This window comes from Dipodomys merriami, unplaced genomic scaffold, assembly GCF_024711535.1.
Source record: "Dipodomys merriami isolate MVZ:Mamm:240054 unplaced genomic scaffold, mDipMer1.0.p SCAF_38, whole genome shotgun sequence".
Classification (NCBI taxonomy): domain Eukaryota; kingdom Metazoa; phylum Chordata; class Mammalia; order Rodentia; family Heteromyidae; genus Dipodomys; species Dipodomys merriami.
The window spans coordinates 5,987,903-6,009,330 of record NW_027205381.1 but is presented as its reverse complement, the minus strand read 5'-3'; the positions used below and the strand labels follow the sequence as shown (position 1 = coordinate 6,009,330).

Here is a 21,428-nt window from a genome sequence, read left to right as displayed (position 1 = left end):
GCCACCGGCGCCCGGCTAAACCTACTTCTTATTCAAGCATTAGCAAGAAAAATACTCCTGACCATTGTTTTATATTAGTGTTCTTAAAGTAGAGGAGAAAGAAAATATTATTTATTGTTTATACAGCATGGAAGACTCTTGGATCTCCTTCTTGCCTGCTTCAGGAAATAGGGCTCTGATTGTTACTGGGTGGGAATGGTGGCGCAGGGGTCTTTGTAATGTAAGTGGGAAGGAGTACAACTGCCCTTTTTGCCCCAGTAGATACCCTCCTCCTGGAGTTTTCAGAGCATCCATGCCTTGAAGATCCCCACTAACTTAGGTTTGTCATTCTCCCCCAGGTGTGAGGATGGAGCTGTGCAGTCACATCATTGAGTTCCACAGCTGGTGCTGCAGGCCTTGTGCCTCCAACCAGGACTTTCTTCTTAATGCTCTCGACACTTAGCTAAATACTACGTCCCGGCCCAGCAGGTCCCAGTGCCGTTAGTCTCCAACTAACTCTGTGGGTTGGTCTTAAAGCAAATCCTGTTTTGTGGACTGCCTGGCAATTTTTTAGCTAACTGTAATGATAAAAAAAAAACAAAAGGGAGTATTAATCTATTCTGACTCATATCTAGTTGAATGCATGTTTAAAAAATACACAAAAACAAAGCTTGCTCAATCTACCTGCAGTGACTGATGCAAAACCATCATATGCAAAACCCAAAGGTATGGAAATGTATTTTACAACTTGTATCACTAATGCACTGTTGTAATGTATGCAGTCTTAAAGTTACATGTGTTAAAGTGAATTTCTTCCTAGAGCATCTGGATACCAGAGATGACTCTTCAGCCACTTGGGGTTGATGTGGGTTGCCAGTTAGGGATGTGAACTTTTAGTTTTTAGTGACCTGTTTTGTTTGGGGTTTTGGGGGGTACTCACTGATCCAGGAAGTTGCTGCAGAGGTGGGATGAGAGTAGGTTGGCTGCAGTGGTTTGGGAGCCACTGGTTAGCAGTTGTCCCTGTCCTTCTGTTGAGGTTTGGTGGGGTTAGGGAGCAGATACATGCTTAAAATACCATCACACAAGATGAGAGCGGAGGGAGCCGTGACAGTTTGGGGTGGGAGGTGGTCTGTGTGTCAGCACCACAATGGTCTTTGCCACCTGAGCATTTATACATGACTCTTACAGAGAATCATGCTTTGTATATTTGTTGGAAAACTATGTAGAACAATTTTTTCCTGAGAGTGAAAGAGCCACGCTTAGAAGAGGCATTGCCCTCTGCTTTAGCATAGAAAGTCATTCCCTGTTTTTATTTCCCCAAGAAATACATGAATCAGGTGGAAACACATAGGCATCACTGTTTTCATTCAACAAGGGCAAAGATTACAACTATATGTAATGAAGTTTATTTAAAAGGGAACAAAATTGTATTTAAAATTCCTCATGTTTCTTAAAAGCCAAGCCATGAGTATATCTGAAAATGGTAGTACATATGGCTGGTCTTGGGGGGTGTCCACCTGGTGAAAACTTGTCTTCTCGACTAGCTACAGAAGACTTGTAAAGCTGGGATGAGAGGGAGCTTCTTTTGCTACCTTTTGTAGCTGAAAGCATTCAATGCCAAGCACATGTGGACAGCAAAAGGGTGAGGAGGCATCAGGAAGCTCTTGGCTGCCCAGTATCCATTATGGAAACGATTTTGAGTTTAAAATCAGTACATATATAAGAAATCAAGAGGATTTTGTTTTTGCCTAAATATGCCCAACTTGCATCAGTGGAACTGTGTCTGTGCCCTCGGTGAGGGCATGAGGATATGTTCATGTGTTCCATTTCAGGGGTCTGTGGGATAGGAGCACATAGTTTTCCAACCCCATCCTGTGTAGAGTGCTATGGGCTTTGGCTGGGATGCTGGCCTGTGCTTCTGCGTCTGGCAGCTCGGTCAGGGCTGTGGCGCTGCAGTGAAGGTGCCTCAGTGGTCAGCCTGGTTAGGTGGAACTCTTGGCCACTGGGCCTTTGGTGACCCTATTTTTTTTATAGTAATACTTTAATTTTTTTAACATTTCATTTTATAATAAGTCTAGGGAGGTTTTTGCATGGATCAGTGTAAACAGAAGATTTCTTTATTCCTAATACCCATTAACATAGAATGTTTACTGATAAGTACTTTAAACCATGTCATGAGCACTTAGTGTGTGTGTGTGTGTGTGTGTGCGCGCGTGCTTGTGTGTGTGCGCGTGCTTGTGTGTGTGCGCATGTGCGCATGTGTGAGCGCGTGTGTGTGTGTGTCTGTGAGTGTCTGTGTGTGTATGTATAGTGGCAACTCCATCTGTATAGTGGATGGTTTGCAAATATCAGTAGGTTTCTAGGATTCCAGGGATTCAACAGACCAGAAGGCAGTTTTCTCAGGTGAAGGACCATCCATCAGGAGAATATACTCATGATTTTAGTGTGTGCTAAAACACACACACACACACACACATACACATACATATACACACATATACCCTTAGAAAGTTACACAATTTCCTGTCTAAAGGAAGTTATCTAGGCTTGGCTGTAGGCCAGCTTGAGATGGGTGCACACAGTGTGTTCACATTGCTGAGGTAAAAGTGTTTCCATATGAAGAAGAATGAGTTCCATCTCCTCCACTGTTACATCTGATTTGTAAACACTTTACCTATATTTAAAAGTCTTGCTTTTTTTCTGAAATTGAGATAAGATACTATCAAATACTGCATATACCATTCATCTGTGTGGAAATACTTTTCAAATTTGAAACTGTTAGGGCATCAGCTCTCAAATCTGGTGATGAAAGTAGATTGTCATTTTTTAATAGCAATTCAGTTCTAGTAAAAAGGCCTAGAACTTGGATCAGTATTATTATAAAACTATAATTTGGTGTCTCAAGCATAATGTGGAACATTCCAAGAGTTTTGTGCTTTTGTTTGACATTCCTGACTTGTGAGTCCTAAAGTTGAACTAAAAGTTTAGAAATTGAGACAGGGAAGCACAGGGCCTAATTCCTGTAAACATGGATATCATTAGAGCTATCAAAAGTTTGTTCTCAGCCTTAGGTTGTGTGTTCTTTCACTGTGTCCTGTTACTGCTCTCTCCTTGCAGAATTCTAGTTTAGATGTGGTCTGGAGGTGGTTCTGTTGAGTGACCTGTGAGCTTCCTGATTCAGAAGTGAGGCTCCCTTAGGACCTTGCCAATCAGGTGACATAGACATAGGAGACTTGGACAAATTCATGTCTCTTGTGGTCCTGTTTTTAAAAAAATAAAATAAAAACAAACATTGTTGCAGTTATGGCCTGCTGATTGGTGTTGTGTGAAACTTATTCTTGAGTACCCTGAGGAGGCAGTGTTTTCAGGAGGCTGAGTGTCCTGCCCTTCCCTGTGTTAGCACCTGTGCCTCATTCTGTCTGGTGGTGCTATCTGCTGAGACAGATGTGGCCCAAGAAGTAATTAAAGAATGTTTTCTGGGAGAGAAGGGAGCTCATTCTATGGGCTTTTATGATGATGCCAGTGGAGGTGATGAGAGCCTGGAGCATACCAGCTATAAATACTGGGGCTGCTTCACAGAGGAAATCGTTTCCTCACCAGGCCTTGTTGAACATTTAAGAACAGTGTCACTTTGATCAATTGGGCCACCCCTCACTCAAGAGTTGACAGTTGGCTACTGCAGTTTTTGTCTGCCTGTCACTTCCTGAATGGCACAGAACCTCCCACACATGCAGTGGCAGGTGGGTGGCTGCTGGTCCTTCTCTGGTGCTCTATTCTAAGGGGTCTCTGGAGTGTATGAGTATGTTTGGATCTAGGAGGGCTGAGCTTGACTCTCCTGCCCCAGCGTATCCCAGGCTTGTATGTGTTTTTCTCTGAGCTGCCCACTGCCCTTGCCCACTGAAAGGCAGCTGACTGATAAGCTGTGGATTACATGCATGAGAACAGAACAGCTCTTGGTAGGAATGAATGGCAGAGTTGATCTCGTATGTTTCAGAGAATCTATCCCTTCCCATTCTCCATTAACAGAAAACTTAGGGATAACCTTACTTTAGTCCAGGGGACCAAATCAGTTGGTACAGGGAGACAGAGACAAGCAACTAGGTGTAGGGAGCCTCCGTATCTTTCAAGAGGAGGGTAGGTGTCTATGACTAGTGTGGCAAGCAACTCCCTGGACAAGGTAGCTGTGGGCCTTGGTACAGAACAGTCAAGCCTGGCTCCCTGCAGGGTTGCTGATACTACTCAGAGGAGAGGCCCCAAGGAGCCTTAGTGTTGTGACTGAATAGGAAATGGTTCCCTTTCCTTTTTCTTTTTTTTTTTTTTTTAATAATTTTTAAATACTTTTTTACACTGTTCTCTTGGTACCTTTTTTAAGCTTAAGTCAGCATTGTCTTCCAGTGTTACAGGCATCCCTTGCCTCTGCATTGAACATAATGTGTCAATAACAAAGGAATGGACCATCCATCCTGAGCCAGTTCAATTAGGTGTAAATCACACAGTTTTAATTTTTTATGCAATCTGATGAGTAGATGAACTCAGATTTAAAATTCTTCAAAGCACGTTTATTGTAACAATAATTGTTATGTATTAATACTGCAGTTTTCAATAAAGATTGACTTGTGTTGCATATTCTGGTTTTCATGATTTGTTGGTGTGGCTCCTTTCCGAAGGTAGCAAGCATGGCCTGACTAGGAAGGTGCCGCGGCTTCTTGGCAGTCAGGATTGCCAGAGTGTGCCAGGGCTGCTATGTAGTGCAGCCTTAAGGGCTGTGGCTCTGGGTGGGGTGGGGTAGTGGAAGAGGCAGTGGTGCACTTCCCTTCCTGGCTTTTGTGGCTGGGCCCCCCTGGGGAGAAACATTTTCAGAGGGTGCTGTGGCCTGGGAACACTGTGGACCACCTATCTCTCAAACCCACCTACTTCAGCCAAGCCCTTGGAAGCAGCCCGCAAAGAAAGCAATCAGTGCTTCAAGCCTTGGGGACGAGTATAAGGGGATGGTCACTGCCCTTCCTCTTCTGTGTGTACTCCAGTTTCTCTGGATCTCTGCATCATGCAGCCCTGCCACCTAAGACTGTCTCACAAGGGCAGTGGTTTGCAACCAAGCAAGCCTGTCACTCTACCACTTCTGGAATCTCTGGGTTTACTCTTACAGGCAAAAGAAGGATGAGTGGATGTATGGAAGAGAAAATGCACACACATAATAACAGAAAACAATGGCTGACTGGTAGGTTTTTGCAAATTTCTTTATGAAATTAAATGTGGTTTCTGGCTTGGAGAAGGTAGAGTACAAGAGTGACTGTCCATGCTGCTAAATCCTGTGGGCTCTGCACTGACACACAGGCCTGGGCTGTGGTGCCCGCTCCTCAGGTAGAATGCAGGTCTCAGCCTGTTCCTGGAGTAGGTGCATCAGTCCTGGATGCTGCACCACAGAATTCAGTCCTTATGGCTTCTCACGCTCAGTAGGGTAAGGCAATCTTTCTGTGTCACTAACAATTACTTCTCGCCATTGTTAGAAAAAAACAAGATGACAAAATCCAAACAACAGGAACCAGGTAGTTCTGCAGCCAAGCCCCAGCTACAGTGGACTAGTCACAAGCCTGGACCAGAGTATGTGGCTGACTAGTTTTTTGTATTTCCCACTACACACATCACAAGTGAAAGGGTTTCCAGCAGCCAACAGTGTCTAAAGGGGCTGGGAAGCAAAAGGTCAGCTCTGGGCTAGATGTTTGGGCACAGAATCTTGGTTCCTGTCTTCTGAGGTTTAGTGGCCCTGTACCACCACCAGGGCCAGTGGCCTGAATGGACAGCAGAGGGCACATAGCCTGGCTTTTGCAGGTAGCTGATGGCCATAGAGTAGGTCTCTCCTGCCCAAAGAAAATAGGAGTGGGGATGATTAGACTTCCAGAGTCCCAGGGCAGCCAGAGCCTTCTGTGTTGTCAGCCTGGATGGTGGTTCTGTGCTGTGGCTCCCAGCCTCCTGGTTAATGGAGGCCCCATGAAGGTCCAGAGTGCAGGAAGAGGGGCAAGTGCAGGCTTCAGGAGAGGTGCACATGCGCGTGCAGGGCTTTGCCTCTTCTAGCTGGACTTACTGCACTAGCAGTGAGGAACCAAGGAAGGTAGTGCGGACCTGTGTGCCCTGGTGTCAATGAACAACTCCCAATTACAGCCCTGTTTACTTGTACCTTGCAAAATAGGCAGAGGAAGGTCAGTTGGAGTGAGCCTGGGGAGAAAGCTGAGGGCTGTGGGCCAGCAGGTCCACAAAGTGTTGTCAGGTGACTGTTGGGCTCACTTTCGGAAGGGTGCCAGCCGGCTGATGCTGTGCCAGAAGGTAGATGGCTTCCTCCTGGGCTCTGCCAGCACCAAGGCCTGCTGCTGGGGCCGGCTGGTGGGCAGTGTGGGGTGCTTCTGGCGTGTCAGGTAGCAGGGCCTACCAACAGCTGGGCAGGGAGAGAGCAGCAGGGGTCAGATGACACAGGGCCAGAGGAGCCCATCCAGGGACTGTGCCACAGGCCCCCATGGAGGGCAGTCTTCCTGTGAGGGACTTGCTTCCTGAGCACTGACCACACTGGAGCCCAGGCTGCTTGGAGCCACTGACCTGGGTTTGGCTATCCTTGTGAAAGGGGGCAAGGCGGAACCCTCACCTAGGCAGCAGTGAAGGTACCTTTTAGAAAGTCGTCAGGGAGCCAGTTGCAGCAGCTCTTGCCTGTAATCCTAGCTATTTGGCAAGTTGAGGTCAGGAGGAAGCTAGTTCAAAACAAGCTTGTGCTAAAGAAATTCATGAGTCCTGGTCTCATCCTACAAAAAGGTAGGCATGGTGCATGCTAGTTATCTCAGTTATGAAGGAAGCATTAAAAAATAAAATCACAGGCTGGCTGCTGGCTCTCACCTCCCATCCTAGCTGCTTGGGAGGCTGAGATCTGTGGATCACAGTTCAAAACCAGCTCAGGCAGGAATGTCTGAGAGACTTTGAGACTTATCCTCCAGTTCACCACCACAAAGCCAGAAGTGAAGTTGTGGCTCAAGTGGCAGAGCCCCAGCCATGAGCACAAATGCTCAGGGACAGTGCCCAGGCCTTAAGTTCAAGTCCTAGTAACGGCACACACGCATATACAGAATCTCAGTTCATTCTGGCCCAGGCAGAAAATGAGACTGTCTTAAAAACAGCCAGAACCAAAAGGGTCTCCCTGAGTTTAAGTCCCAATACTGCCTCCCCTCAAAAGTAAAGCCTGGCAGAGGGGAATGAGGGGGGTCAAGAATAAGAGCATCCGTGTACTGGTCTGAGCTTTGTCATCTGTGGCCCCTTGTCACCAAACTTTGTAGTGGGCACCTAAAAGGGACTGGGGGGCTTCTCTGGGGGAGGGGTCAGAGATAGGAACAGAATCAAGGCCAGACCCCCCAGGAAGGTGACTGTCCCACTTACCTTTGGGCTTCCCCAGGGCCTGCTGCTTGCTGGCGTTCAGCATGGCCTGCTTCCTCTGCATTTCTGTGATGGAGAAGCCTGTAGGGAGGGCATGGATGAGACTGCAGCCTCGCCCTCCTCTCCTGCGCAAAAGGGTGTCTGCTCACAGTGCTACCATCATACCTTGAACTGATTCCTAGCCACTCAGCCTGCCTGGCCTGCCTTCTCTAGAGGATGAAGATCCCTGAGCTCTTCCTCCTGATCCCTGTGCCCCACCCCACATAGTATCTAGTGACCTCTTCCCTGAAGGGCAGTCTCTTTCCCAGACCCAGCATCAGTAAATATGGCCCATTCCTAAGAGAGAGGATGTGTGTACTGGGGAGATGGTGCTCACAGGCAGTGGCAGCTTCTGGAGGCCTGATGTCTATCCTGCTCACCCAAGACCTAAGCCAGCTGGAAAAGGGCTCCCCCAGGCCCCAGGGACCTTGTATACACTGTAGGCGTGAATGTGTGTGTGTGTGCCTCCGGCCCAGGCTGAACCCTGGCTGAGGACCACCACTCCAGCCAGCGCCTTTGCTCACCAGTAAGGCCAGGAGGTTCCTGGAACTTGGACAAGCCCTGAGGCCCCTGGGAGGTACCCACTCGTTTCAGGGGGATTCTGGGAGCCAAGCTGGCCAGGAGGGCTGGATGAGCCTAGAGGCCTGGCAAAGCTTGGTAGGGGTTCGAACCTGTCTCCTGGTCGAGCTGCACCTGCTCCCTCTCCCGGGCAAAGGCTTTGAGCCAGCGCTGCTTCTGCTCAGGCTTCCTGGCACACAGTAGGTAGCTGTCCCCTGAGGTGCCACAGCACAGCCGGAAGGCATTCTTGAAACTCACATGAAGTTCTCGATCTTTCCCATCCTCCACATCCACCACCTCCAGACTGTCCATGTCCAGCCGGCCCTTGTAATACAGCACATCCCGGCGAAGCAGGTCCTGCCAGATAGGCCTTGAGTCCCAGCTGTTCACATCCAGCATGAATCCCCTCTTCCCCAAGCCACCTCCCCAGCAGATAGTGAGCACCTGGCAGCAAGACAGGGCCTGGTGCAGTCCACAACTGGGCCAAACTATGTGGAGGAGCCTTGTCTGGTGACTAGCCACTGGTCACCCACGGGCTCCCCTGTTTAATGGAGAGACAGCCTCTCAAACTAAGGAAATGGCCCACACACATAGCAGAGCGTAATGAACAAGAGGGTTCCGTAGGGAGAAATCACTATGCCACAAGCAGAATCAAGCAATAAAGGGAGACAAAGGAGGCTGGGAGGAAGCTGGATTAGAGGAGCCCATGGCCAGCAAGGGAGAATGGAGGCTTGAGCAGGCAGGGACCAGATGAAGAGGGGAGACTTGTTATAGCAATGGACTGGTCAGAGAACTGTCCCACAGTTTCTGAGTTCCCGCTGCAGAGAGCCACCCACACCTCATCCTATCCCGGTGTCCAGAGCAAGGAACAGCTTGTGTTAGCTCCTTTTCTCTGGGCTGAGGCCCCAGCAGCAGCCTCTACATGAGGCCAGTCCAGCAAGGTAGAGCAAATGGTACCTTCTTACAGTAGATGAGCTGGTGGTCAAAGAGAAAGAACATTCTCTGCTGGTTCTTAGCTTGAGGCTGTGTGACACGAGTTAGCTCCCCCGAGTAGATGAGTTCTGAGCTCCTGACCAAGAGATCTTCCCCCTGGGAGACCCCGAGGAGAGTCATGAGTGAGTCTTCCCACCTTGAGTTCTACTTCCTACCCCCATGGCAGGTGGGTGGGGCCTTCCCGCTGTCTTCCCCAGTGGGCCAGGCCAGTCCAAGAAAGCAAAGTTCCTGAAGCCGAGGGAGATACCCAGCCTTACAGGTCTGGTATGGGACAGGAGGCAGTTCTGACCACTTGCAGAAAAGGACACCACTGCTGCTGGTGGCCTCAGGTAACATTTGAGCTCATATGGCCTGACAGAACTCCACACTGATTTTGAAAACAGCAGTAGGAAACAATAAAATATCCCATTGCTGAAATTTTATGTTGATTACAAGTTGAAATATTTTAGATATATTGAATGAAATAAAGCATTGAATCATCCATCTTCATCTTTTTTTTTTATAAAATGGCTACTAGAAAGTATAAAATTTATATGATCCTTTGATTAGATAGTGCTGCCCTGGAGAAAAATTAGACTTGACTGGAATTCACCTCTGCAATGAATATTACCTGAATTTTACCATGCCTCGAATTTGCAGACTAAACTTTGCCCCCTTCCTGCTTGAAGGTGAAAACCACAATAGGAACAGTTGGCAGCCATCTAGTTTGGGATAACTGATCTTCACCCAGAGCTTGGCCTCAGAACTCATCAATCACCTTGATTACCTCCACCACTGCCTCAGATTCTAATTCAGTGCAAAGATGAGGCCTAGGAACCTACAGTTTCCTCTGTGTGTGTGTGTGTGTGTGTGTGTGTGTGTGTATGCGTGCACATACACATTCATGTTTGCACATGCATACATGAACCAGTGCTAGGGCTTCAACTTGGGGCCTTCTGCTCTTTCTTGGCTTTTTTGCTCATGGCTGGTTTTCTACCACTGGAGCAATGCCCCCATTTCTGGCTTTTTGCGGGTTAATTGAAGGTAACAGTCCCCGTTGGATGCCTGTAATCCTAGCTACTCAGGAGGAGATCTGAGGATTGCAGTTTGAAGCCAGCCCGTGCAGGAAGTCCATGAGACTTTTATTTCCAATAAACTACTCTGAAAAACCTAGAAATGGCACTGTGACTCAAGTGGTAGAACACTAGCCTTGAGCACAAAGAGGATCATGGACAGCACCCAGGCCCTGAGTTTAAGCCCCAGGACCAGAAAAAACAAAACAAACCCAACCTAAGCCCAACAACAACACAAAGACAAAAAAGCCTCTTGGATTTATTTATCTGCCCAGCCTGGCTTTAAACTGAGATCCTCAGATCCCAGCCTACTGAGTAGCTAGGATTACAAGCATGAACTACTGGCACCCAGCTTAGATTTATTTCTAGGGCTGAATTCTGATTGGTCTTCAGGTAATTTTTAGACCTCACAGTTGGCACAATGCATAGCAGTGGACATTGGGAGCCCTTACATGTCTCAGAGCTTCAGCAGGAGACAGATTGGCAAGTGGTGAAGGAATATACTCAGTTGAAGCCTTGGTGTGTCTTTAGAAGGCGGAAAGGTATGTGGGGGTTTGTAAAAATCCAGAAAAACCAGCCTAAAGCCAACTGTTGGAAGTCCTAGAAATGAATGAAAACTCATATCTAGCCTGTCTTCGGCAAGGAGAAACAATCACTTTTGAAAGCTGCATGAACTACAATGTAAGTCCAGGCTTCTGGGCTGGTGGCTCCAGGGAGAAGAGAAATTTCACAATGGAAGGACAGCTAGCTCCAGGTGACACAGGCATTACACACCCGTGCAAGAGAACCTGTTTTCCTACCACCAGTGTTTCTACAGACTCCCAGGAACATGGACACTAGCAGCCTCTACTCTCCCCTAGACTTTTGAAGAGCAAGCACAATTTCAGAGCAAGGGCTTCAAGAGCATTTCCCGGACCCTTAGGCCCCTCACCTCCCAGTCCTCTATGGAGCTCTGCCATTGAGCAATCTTGTCAATGTTTTCAAGTCTCCGTTTCCGTTCATTGATGAGCTGGGCCACGTTCTTCATAGCATGCAAGGCAGCTTCAACATCCTTGAAATCCCTGTGGCAGAGCAAAGACAGAATGGTGCTGGCCAGCCAGAGAGCAGAGGAGTTTCCTGCAGCCCAGTGTGAAGCTGCCTCCCCCGGGAGCTGTCCACCTTTACCTGTTATATGCACAGATCTCTTCTCCACAAATTCAGGGGCAGAGTAGAGCTTAGTATGCCATTCATGTTCTCTCCCTTCAATGATAACTCATAAAGAGACCTTGCCCTATCCTGTGCTATTTATTGCTCTAGTGACTACAGCAGTGCCAAGCACACTGTAAGATCTCCAACAGCTAGCAACTGGAGGTGTGCAGAGAGAGCCTCCAGTGCCTCCCAGACGCACCCTCCTACCTGTGCTGGGGATGTGTGTACTTGAGCAGCTCGGCCAGTTGCAAGGGGTACTTGCAGATCTTCTGCACTGGGGTCAGCAAGAAACCATCCAGGGAGATGTCAATCATCTTTTGCAATAGTCGGCAGGCCTCAAAGAAGTATACATACTTGCTGAGCTTGGTGAGTCGGGAAAGCTCCACGCAGGCATTTGGGTGGTTGTTGCAGTACTCTGAGTAGATCTGGAAGTCCGCTTGCTGGGAACAGAGCTGGAGGTCAGGATAGGTGTGTCCTGCAGCCCCAGACAACTGGCCAAACAACACAGGGCGGAGCCTAGGCCTGTGCTTTAGGAGTTGGGCTTTATCTACCTACTTCACTGAAGCACAGGCTGTGTAGAGTCACACTCAGGAAGAACCTGTGAAACTTGTGTTCTCCCCTTCTGTTGCTACTGAGCTTTCTCAACAGTGCCTTTGGGACTCTATCAGACTTTCTTTCTTTTTTTTTTTTTTTTTTGTTGGTCGTGGGGCTTGAACTCTGGGCTTGGGCGCTGTCCCTGTGCTCTTCAGCTCAAGGCGAGCACTCTACTGCTTGAGCCACAGCACCACTTCCAGTTTTCTAGTGGTTTATTGGAGATAAGAGTCTCACAGACTTGCCTGCCTAGGCTAGCTTTGAACCGTGATCCTCAAATCTCAGCCTCCTGAGTAGCTAGGATTACGTGAGGCACTGATGCCCGGCTCTATCAGACTTTCAAATGATATCAATTATGCTCATCAGGAAGAGCTATCTGTGCTGAAGAAGAGCCCTGGAAGGTAAAGAGACAGGCACCCTTTGCTCAACCCCAAAGGCTACCCTGGGAGAGGGCGAGGAGAATCCCTTCTTGTCAGGTAAGGCTGGAAGCAGTCCCCTGTAGTCCAGCTCAGTCGGTGGCTCCTGCTGAATGCCACCAGCTTTTACAGTGGATGCAGGCTGCAATTCCATGCAGATTCCAGGCTGCTCACTGTGTAAGGAACCTTGGAATCTGCTATTAACAACCAGCCCCAGGGGTGTTGCCTTCACTTTATCCCCTGCAGAGGCTTGAGTCCCTTTGTTGCCTTCACTGGCTTCATTTCTTTTGGCAGAGATGCTACCAGCCCTGGTAGCTGGGCAGGAGGCCAGGGTCTGGTGCACCAAGGAGTCTGGACGCAGTGGGAAGCGAGTGGTAGGTTGCCTGTCCTAGAGCAGGGAGCCAGGCTCAAGATACACTAGGGAGAGTACACTAGGGTGTCCTGGGCAGGGAGAGAGGGGCACAGAGCACCCTGGCTTGGATGAAGGTGGGGGGCTATGCTCACATGTTCCAGGAAGCAGGCCCCCAGCTCGCTGAGGTGCGGGCGCTCCCTGTTGAACCTCCGCTCCAGGGCCTTCACAAATGCCTTCTGGCAGCGGTAGATCTCCTCGATGTTCCCGAAGATGGTCTGTAGCTGCTCTTCGCTGAACATGTCTGCGCGTTTGCGACACTGCCTGATGTAGCCCTGGGGAGCAGGCTTGGTCAGGGTTCTCTGGGGCCCTGCCTGCACTCCCCTCCGATGCCCCCTGCCGCCTCCAGCACCTCCCCCCACCTTCCCTCTCCTTCACCCCCTACCTCACAGATATCCCGCAGGTGTTTGATGTAGTCCCGCTCTGTGCTGAGGATCTCCCTGATGACATTGGTACGCATCTGGTCCTTGCTGCTCTGCGCCTCGGCCCCACCATCCTCTTGTTCACCATCCCCGGCCCGCGGGGCCTCATCATCCCCCGGCTCATCCTGGTTCACCCGCAGCTGCAGCCAAAGAAAGGCAGGTCAGTGCCCCATGTCCTCACAGACAGTTCCTGTGCACTGCACAGCGCTGTGGGGACCCCAACCCTGGAGGACACAGTGACCAAGGACCTGCCTGGAAGTTCCCTGTAGGCCACACGCACCTGCTGGGAACAGGGCCTTCCTGCCCGATGGCCACAGGGGCTGTCAGCGAAGTCCCTGCCCCATACCAGTCTCCTAGGCAGGCCCTGGATCCTCCAGCCCCCTTCTGCCCACAGACTGCCTGTGCTCAGCACTATGCTTGAGGCTGCCACAGACTACCTTCTGAGCCATAATCTGCTCACACTGGCTGTCAGAAGCTACAGCTGGGTGGTGTGGCTTACTGTCTCTAACCTGCTAACCTCAGGTCAGTTTGGGGAGCAGGGTGGACAGTTTTATCCAGGGTGTCTGGGACAGGAGAAGTACCTAAATATCAGGGCTCCTGGCCCTCTGGAGACCTTTCTTGGAAACCAGAGAAAGCCTTAGTGGCACCTGAGCCCCCTGCCTGTCATTCTCAGGTTAATGGTTTCACTTGTCCAGTTTCCGTTCCCAGATTCCCACATCCTTCTGGGCTCTGTGTGTTAGGTGGGCCACAGCAAAATGGCAGTGCATCCAAACATCATTTCCTCAAACCCATTTCTAATTTGTTCTTCTCTGGCCATTGAAGGCTATACAAGAGGGCCTGGGAGCAGGCGGGGGGGGGGGGGGAGGGGGCTCTGCAGGAGGAGGAAGGCCTCTGCAAGTCTTTGACACCAACCTGTCCAGCCCAAGGCAGCTGGACCTCATAGAGCAGGGGAGGGGAGGTCCATGCTTAGGGTTCCACAGCTGTTTGGGTCTTAGATTTTGAAGCAGAGCAGGGAGGCTCTTCTTGAGCCTGGGAAAAGCAGGAGCTGGAACCATACCCGTACAAAACTGGCTGGGAACCAGCCCTCGCCTTCCGCCACACGGCCCCACCACCACTCTCTGTTGGTGGCATCCATCACTTCGATGACGTCCCCGGCTTTGAAGCCCAGCTCCTGGTCATCCATGGTGACATGGTCCCAGAGTGCCTCGGCGCACACCACACTGCCATCACTGATGAGCTGTGGATAGAAGCACAGCGGGCCAGTCAGGGAGACCACAGCTGCACGGGGCCCCAAGTAGAGGCTGTCCCTATACTCTGTGCCCACTCACAGCAGCCCTGGGAAGAGGGGGAGCCTGACATGCTTTTCAGAGGGGCTGACTGGGGTTTCCTCCAGGCCAGCAGCTCTTCTGGGGCAGCGCGGTGCAGATAGGTAGGTCAGAATCCTGACTGTCAGGGCTCAAGGATAGGCCAAAAGAGAACTTGAGAACACATGGTTCCCTCTCTTCCCAGTGACATCTTCACCCCATTGAGCCTTTTACTTTCCTTCCAACATGCCAGGCATGTGCTGCTGGCAGACCCTTCTAAGCACTGTTTAAGGGGGAAGGCAGGCTGCAGGAGGGAGAGGGCCTTATTCCCTCCATGGGCTTCCCTGTGGATATGCTGTGCCTATGAGAACAATCCACAGCCTCTGGTGTCATTCTGCCTGGGTACAGTGTGCTCTGCCCATGCTGAGGCTGGGTCAGGTTGTTGTACTCTTGAATCGCTGTAGAACAGGCCTCATGATTCCTCTGGCCCCGAGAGCAGACCCCCATGTGAGCTGAGGAGCTCCCTCCTCAGATGCCTAAGTTCCAAGACACAGAAATGAGTTTAAATTTACTCAGCTTCTTAGCTTTATTTCCTGTTTGGAGAAGCATACTAACTCAGCAGCAGGCACCTCTGCATTGTCCTTGTGCACTGTTGCTGAGCTGGGCACATTCCACCTAGCTGACGATTCTCTGTAGTGTTCCCTCTGCTGAGCTTCCTTTCTCCTGAGTGGTATGGACCGACGCACTATAAGAATTGCTCCCTGCCCCTTGGAGTTGTTTTCCATTGGCTGCCACCTGCTTCCCTGTACCAGGGCTCTGTTTCTGCTCTATGAACCAAGAGTGGCTCCAAGGCTTTAAGGCAGGAGAGGAGGGTGGGGTGGGGGTCCTGATAGGACTAAGTGCTAGAGCTGCTCATCACAGCTGCAGGCCTGGCTAAAGTATCAGGGAAGAAGAACACACATCTTCAAATAGGCCCTCTGCACCCACTTCTGCTCTGAGCTGCCCACCTCCCTTGTGCACCTCCCTTGGTCCCTGTGGACACTGCCAGCACAGTGTGCATGCTGATCCTCACACCTACATGGCTACCAAGCACACCTAGAAGCCAGGCCTGCCCTGTGGCTCCAACTCAGTTCCAGTCACTGTCTAAGAGGTCTGTCTGTGCCACATGATCAGAGACGGATGGGCAGTACAGGAGCACAGAAGCCTGCTCAGGATGGGAGCTTACCTTTCTTTTGGGAGAGCAATGAGCAGGCAAGACCTTGATCACTGCCCAACCACTAGGTTTTTACTATTTCCTGAGGCTGAGACACCGCTCCAAACCTGATGACCCTGGGGGCATCCACACCCCAGGTGCCTTCTCATGGTGCAGTGGCTGTCACCCAGCACACAGCAGAGGGTTATCCTTGGGGACAGCAGGCCTCCACCTCGGCACACATTCCTGCTACAGTGATGAGCTTGCAGGTGAGCCGGGTGACACAGAGTCAGGAAGAGGCAAGAGAATCCACGAAGGCCTTGTGAGAAACCAGCCTGCTTTGGGTGCAGAGCTGACCCACCTCCCACAGACATGCGTCATGTGAGGGCTTGACGGAGATGGCTCAGGAACAGAAGTAGTGGTACCCCCTAGCAGTGGGTGAGCGGGAGCTCGTGTAAACCCGGGGTCTGTCAACACAGTCCACAGCTCTGGGGGACTGTACCTCACGCAGCAAAGCCCAGCTTCCCAATGTGCTAGTCCCTGAAGGTTCTTGTGATGTATTAGCTGGTGAAGTGTCTCCCCATGTCCCTAGGTTCACTCAGTTGAGCCGGGTACAACAACAACAAAAAACAAACAAACAGCTGGGCGCCAGTGGCTCACACCTATAATCCTACTCAGGAGCTGAGATCTGAGGATCATGGTTTGTAGCCAGCCTGGGCAGGAAAGTCTGTGAGACTCTTATCTCTAATAAACTACTTTGTAAAGGCCAGAAGTGGTGTTATGGCTCAAGTGGTAAAGCACTAGCCTTGTGCATAACTAGGTTCTCCGACAGTGCCCAGGCCCTGAGTTTAGTAAGCCCCAGGACCAGCAACAAACAAACAACAACCCTCCTACCCATGGCTTGGTGCCCACCCCTTTTCTTCCATTCTTCAGTCCTGCAGGGAAAAGTGGATCCTACATGGGTGCTTTCCCCAGCAGCTGTGGGGAAGCTGTGGAAGGTACAGGAACAAAAAGGCAAGACTTCACAAAGACCACTATTAGAAACGAGCCTCTGGCCTATCCTACCAGGTATCCGAAAGCCTGAGATGGCGGAGGAAGGGTTAGTCAGTCATCTTGGTTGTTTCCAGAAAGGTGCACAGCACAGGAGCGCCAGAATAACACATAGCCTTGAACGAGTTTTCGGATCCACCCGTTCCCCGAGTAGCTACTGTCTTCTCTGTATGGACAGATCCACGTGGGAGGCCCTCTGCGGAGTGGGCGCCTGACATCAACCCTGCCTGTGATCTTGTCGCCAAGACAATGCGTCTGGGAGAGAGCAGGGAGGGATACATTTCCCCAGAGCGCAAGGGAGGCGCTCCATCCGCATGGGAGCCCCGCTCGCTCCTGTCTGTCAGGCGCAGCTGGCCCTGGAGTGCTGATGGGTACTACTCGTTTAAGGGCCAAAAATGGGAAACGCAACTGCAGCTGCTGTGTGTGGACCCAGGCGTCCCACACAGCCCTGTAGGAGCTCTTTCCCCTCATCCTGCGGTCACATGCGCGCCGTCCCCGGACCGCCCCGGTGCCTGCGTCCCCAGTGACACGGAGAAGCGCCATGTTGCCCTTCCCTCTCCAGCACGGACCACAGATGGAAAGACCCGCACGTGGGCTACCACGCCCCTCAGGCCCCGGCACGATGGCGCCCCTGGGTGCGGCGCGCAGGCCGGGAGCTGGCGGCGGGGGGCCCAGCGGGTACCGCTCAGCCCTGCGCGGCGCGGCGCTGACCACTCACCCTGACGCGGCGCGGCCTCCGGTTTGCTCAGCGGAAGGCCAGCAGGAAGATCAGCACGACGTTGACCAGGACCAGGAGCACCAGCACCGCGGAGACCACCACTCGCTGCGCGCCCGGGGGCAGGTTACAGCGCAGCAGGGCGCGCAGGGCGCTTCCGGGCGTGGCGGGGCCGCGTCGGGGCTGGGGGCCCTTGGCCATGACGCCCGGCTCCCCGGGGCTCCGAGAGGCCCGGAATCCCGCGGCGCGCAGGGCCGGCGCCGGCAGCCCGCAGCGCCCGAGGAGGGGCGGAGCCGTCCGCGCTCTGCTCGCAGACCCGGCTCCTCCCGCGCAGCCCGCCCGCGCGCGCGTGGCATCTCCAGGCCCGGATCCCGGGGACGTGCGGAAAGGAGAGCGCGGGGAGGGAATGATGGGGCCGGAGGAGGGCTGAGCGCACGTCGGGCGGGGGCCGGGTAAGGAGGAGCCCAGGGGTCTCAGCGGTCCTTGTACTGCTCTCTGCCCCCCTCCTGGGGAGGGCCGCCGGACTAGCAGATGGGCCTTGTGGGGGCAGAATGCCCAGCATCTTTGCATCATTGCTCTGGGGCGGGGTGGGCTAGGAATTCTGATCCCTAAAAGCTGCCCACAGGCCCCCCCGCCCCGCTTCCAAGGTCAGTGAGACTCTGAAATAGGCAATTTGCTCAGTCACATGGTCACTCAGAAATGCAGGTAGAGCAGAGCCAGGATTTGAACCCTGGAGGGACTTGATTCCTGCGGAAGGGCTCCACATCACTACTGCCGGAGGAACATTCTGTTTACTTGGACAAGTAGCTAATGTCTTCAGCTAGTGTCTGCAAAACGAACCAACTACGCTAAGTACCCAAGTTCCTCCAACTCCCTGGAGTCCCCTGGAGTCCAAAATCACAGCTCACAAGCAGAAGGCCTCATCCTGTCCACAGCAGAGTGCTCGTGTGTAACTTCACATCTGAGACCAGGAGGGTAGCTGGTGGGGCTGAGGGCTGGATGGTCACGGCTCACCCTTCGTGGCTGAACTGCACGCACAGGCATCCCTGTGAGTATGTGCATGAGTGTGTGCCGGGGCCACATCTACCTTACAGATGGGACCATCTATGGAAGACCTTAGGGCAGTGTCTGCCAGGTGTGTGTGTACATGCAGAGGCATGTGTGCCCATGTGTGAAGGGGCTAGGTCTATGTGCATGTGTGTATATATGGGTGCCTGTGGATATGTGTGTGATTTAATCATATAAGAGCTTTGTGTGCCGTGTTTGTGCCTGTGTGTGTGTTACCCTTGTGTGTACTTCATAACCAAAAAAGCTTGAAGGCACAGGTCAGGCCCCTGAGGAGCTCCAGTTAGACTGCCCCAGAGTAAAGGGTGTCTGCACGCTTGCCAAGGTGGCGAAACTTAGGTAGAAGTGAAGGAGGCAGGTGTCTGGGGCAGGTGAGGGCTGAGGTTCTGGTGGTGTGGCTTCAGGTGACAGGAGGAGGAAGACTGCTTTGGACACACTGGTCACCAGGCAGTCTTACAACTCTGTGCTAATTGTTGTGGCCCAGAGAATCTGGAGTTGCACTGGTCTGTTCTCAGGAAACCTGTGAGCCTGGTGGTTGTAGAGCCCAGCAAGGCTGAGCACAGGTGTCTGAGATCCTGACAGCACCAGGCTCCTGACAAGGCAGGACCTATGTGTCCGTTGCCTCAGGGATTGGGGGAGAAGGAGGCAGCCAGAAGTTGGCTGCAGGGCCTGTAGCATCCTCTCCATGAGCTGTGGAGTGCTGACCGGCAGGTCCGTCTTTGGGTGACCCTGTGTTTGTATGGGCTCAGACAGCTGTGCTTCCTGCCACTGTGCTGGCCTCACAATTGATGGTGCTCCCTTGTAGGTATCAAGTGCAGCTCAGACACCGTCTATGGCTTTCCGTTCATGTCTATCTGTCTTCTGCTTTAGGCTTCATCTCCTCTCAGCAGAAGGGTCCAGAGCAAGTTTAGGTCTCCCCTTACCATTCCCTATTTGGAGGTGCACAGATGAAGGACTAGTCCCCTACCACTCAGAGCCGCATGGGGAGTAGATGGAGACAAGAGGGAGCTCCAGCTATGGACTGATGTGTACAGGCCAGGCTGCCATCCACTCTTCCATAGCCCGGCTACCTCGGTTGATCATGGCACTAACAGCAGGGGCAAGGGTGGGTCTGGTGGAGAAGGCATATCTGTCCAGGACTCCGGGACAGGGAACTTCCTCTTTTCAGCCTCAACTTTTCAGAAAAAGTTCTTGGGCCAAGGACGGCTTCAGGCCTGCTGGCAGAGATGACAAGGCACATTCCAGGTGGGCTAAGCAGACAGGGCAGACAGGCAGGCCAAGGGCCCAGTCATGAGCATTTGGGGAGGGGTCTGGGCCAGGTGATGGTGGAGGAGAGGGGCCCTCCGGTACAGTAAGGGTAACCATCACTGCGCTCTGCAGGTCTGAAGAGTCACTAGACTCATGGCACAAGTAAGAAATACAGATAGAACAAGACCCTGTGCCTTCTGCTCAGACCACAAAAAGCAGGAAAGCCCCCCATGAACTTACACTCCCCACCACCACCCCGCCACACACACACACACACACACATACACACACACACACACACAGCCACACAAACACACACACAGCCACACTCCTTGCTGTCAACTCCCTGCAGGCAGAATTGTGTCTTCCACACATCTGCATCTAGAGCTAGGGCTCGGTACATGGGCACGGAATTTAAAAAAATTAATTTTTGTGTGAGTGCTGGTACTGGGGCTTAAACTCAGAGGCTGAGCATGCTCCTGAGCTTTTTTGTCCAAACTACCACTCTACCACTTGAGTCACAGCTCTACTTCCAGACATTTGGTGGTTAATGGGAGATAAGGGTCTCACAGACTTTTCTGCCTGGGCTGGCTTTGAACTGAGATAGTTAGATCTCAGCCTCCTGAGTAGCTAGGATTTAAGAGTGACCCTCCAGCACCTGGCTCAGTACATGAATTTTATATGCTTGTGGCACACATATACATACAACATACCCACAACCTTCATGTATGCCATGTTCTTGTTCTCTCTGTGTTTCTGTGTCTGTCTATCTCGGTCTCTGTTTCTCTCTCTGTGTGCTCTATCTTTGTATGACCCTTGCCCCTGAGGAAACTCAGAAGTGGTCTCCTTTGTCTTATGGCTAACATGAACAAGAACGTATCACAACATAGAACAAGACATCCCTTGCAGAAGGGATGGAAAGGAAAAACTGGGAAAGAGTCAAAGAAGGAATGACAGTGCCCCAAAAGAAATGTACTCATTACCTGACTTAGGAAATAGTAACCCCCTGTTCATCACTTTTATAATAACAATTAAAAAAAAACACAAGACATCCATATAGTCTTAGAAAATACAAGTGAATTTTAGGGTAAGCCAAATATTACTGAGTATGGATGCTTTTCTGGCACCTGTTGCTTCAATGATCTCCAAGTGTGAAATTCATGGTAACTTCCAGCAAAGCTTCTTGCTGAGTTCACATGGTTACGCTGAGTTCACAAGGGAGGTGAGTGGAAGGCCAGGGAGCTGGCCCAGTATTGGACAGTCACAGAGTCTTACATAACTTAGAGTCTCTGGTAAGGAGGGCCTATTTAATGTCTCTACTAGCAGATCATCACTGACACTTAAATCCCCAGCACAAGCTGGGCCCAGTGAGTCCACTGTAAACCTGTGCCCCACAATGAGGGGTCTGACTGGTGGCTGGCCCTCCTTAGATCCAGAGAGGCGGCTCTCACACCCGGCTTGCCCTCCCACCCGCTTCTTTCACAGACTGATGTCTTGGCCTTTCTATATAAGGATCTACCTGTGCCGGTGTCTGGCATGAAGGTGACTTGCATGGCGGTCCACCTGTGAGAGGAGCCAGCCTCTTCCCTTGAAGCCCACTGGCTCACTGGAGAAGAACACCTAGTTGCTCACTGTCTCCCCTGGGATGCAGTGCCCTCTGGTGGTAAGGGGTACAGGAAGGCCATGTGCCCTACTTGTAAGGTAGACCCAACAACTTCCAATCGCAGGCCATTCCCTGAGTCCATTTTAAAGCAGTTCCTGCTTTTGGCTTCCCTTGGCCAAAGAGTCTTTGAATGA

The 21,428-nt window shown here is 51.5% G+C and overlaps 3 protein-coding genes across 7 annotated transcripts in view; 1 reads left to right on the top strand and 2 right to left on the bottom strand.

Annotated features, from left to right (window-relative positions):
- Positions 1–4,603, top strand: part of Fam168b (family with sequence similarity 168 member B) — a 39,030-nt gene extending 34,427 nt beyond the window's left edge. For both annotated transcript variants that reach the window (XM_069989470.1, XM_069989468.1), the window contains exon 8: positions 339–4,603. The gene's annotated coding sequence lies outside the window, so the exon portion shown is untranslated. The remainder of the gene's footprint in view (positions 1–338) is intronic.
- Positions 4,604–5,198: 595 nt separating this feature from the next.
- Arhgef4 (Rho guanine nucleotide exchange factor 4) overlaps positions 5,199–21,428 on the bottom strand; it is a 108,557-nt gene continuing 92,327 nt past the window's right edge. For 3 of the 4 annotated variants that reach the window (XM_069989465.1, XM_069989466.1, XM_069989467.1), the window contains 9 exons: positions 14,115–14,294; positions 13,021–13,197; positions 12,731–12,910; positions 11,427–11,659; positions 10,963–11,092; positions 8,944–9,075; positions 8,100–8,343; positions 7,393–7,470; positions 5,199–6,409 (listed from right to left, as the gene is read on the bottom strand). In XM_069989465.1, coding sequence (XP_069845566.1) covers positions 6,258–6,409; positions 7,393–7,470; positions 8,100–8,343; positions 8,944–9,075; positions 10,963–11,092; positions 11,427–11,659; positions 12,731–12,910; positions 13,021–13,197; positions 14,115–14,294 — 1,506 coding nt within the window. In that variant the 3' untranslated portion in view covers positions 5,199–6,257. The remainder of the gene's footprint in view (positions 6,410–7,392; positions 7,471–8,099; positions 8,344–8,943; positions 9,076–10,962; positions 11,093–11,426; positions 11,660–12,730; positions 12,911–13,020; positions 13,198–14,114; positions 14,295–21,428) is intronic. The other variant, XR_011365385.1, reaches the window with a different exon arrangement.
- Positions 17,349–17,565, bottom strand: Smim39 (small integral membrane protein 39). Its single transcript, XM_069989471.1, has one exon. It carries the CDS (start codon positions 17,517–17,519, stop codon positions 17,349–17,351), a length of 171 nt encoding a protein of 56 aa, XP_069845572.1. The 5' UTR covers positions 17,520–17,565.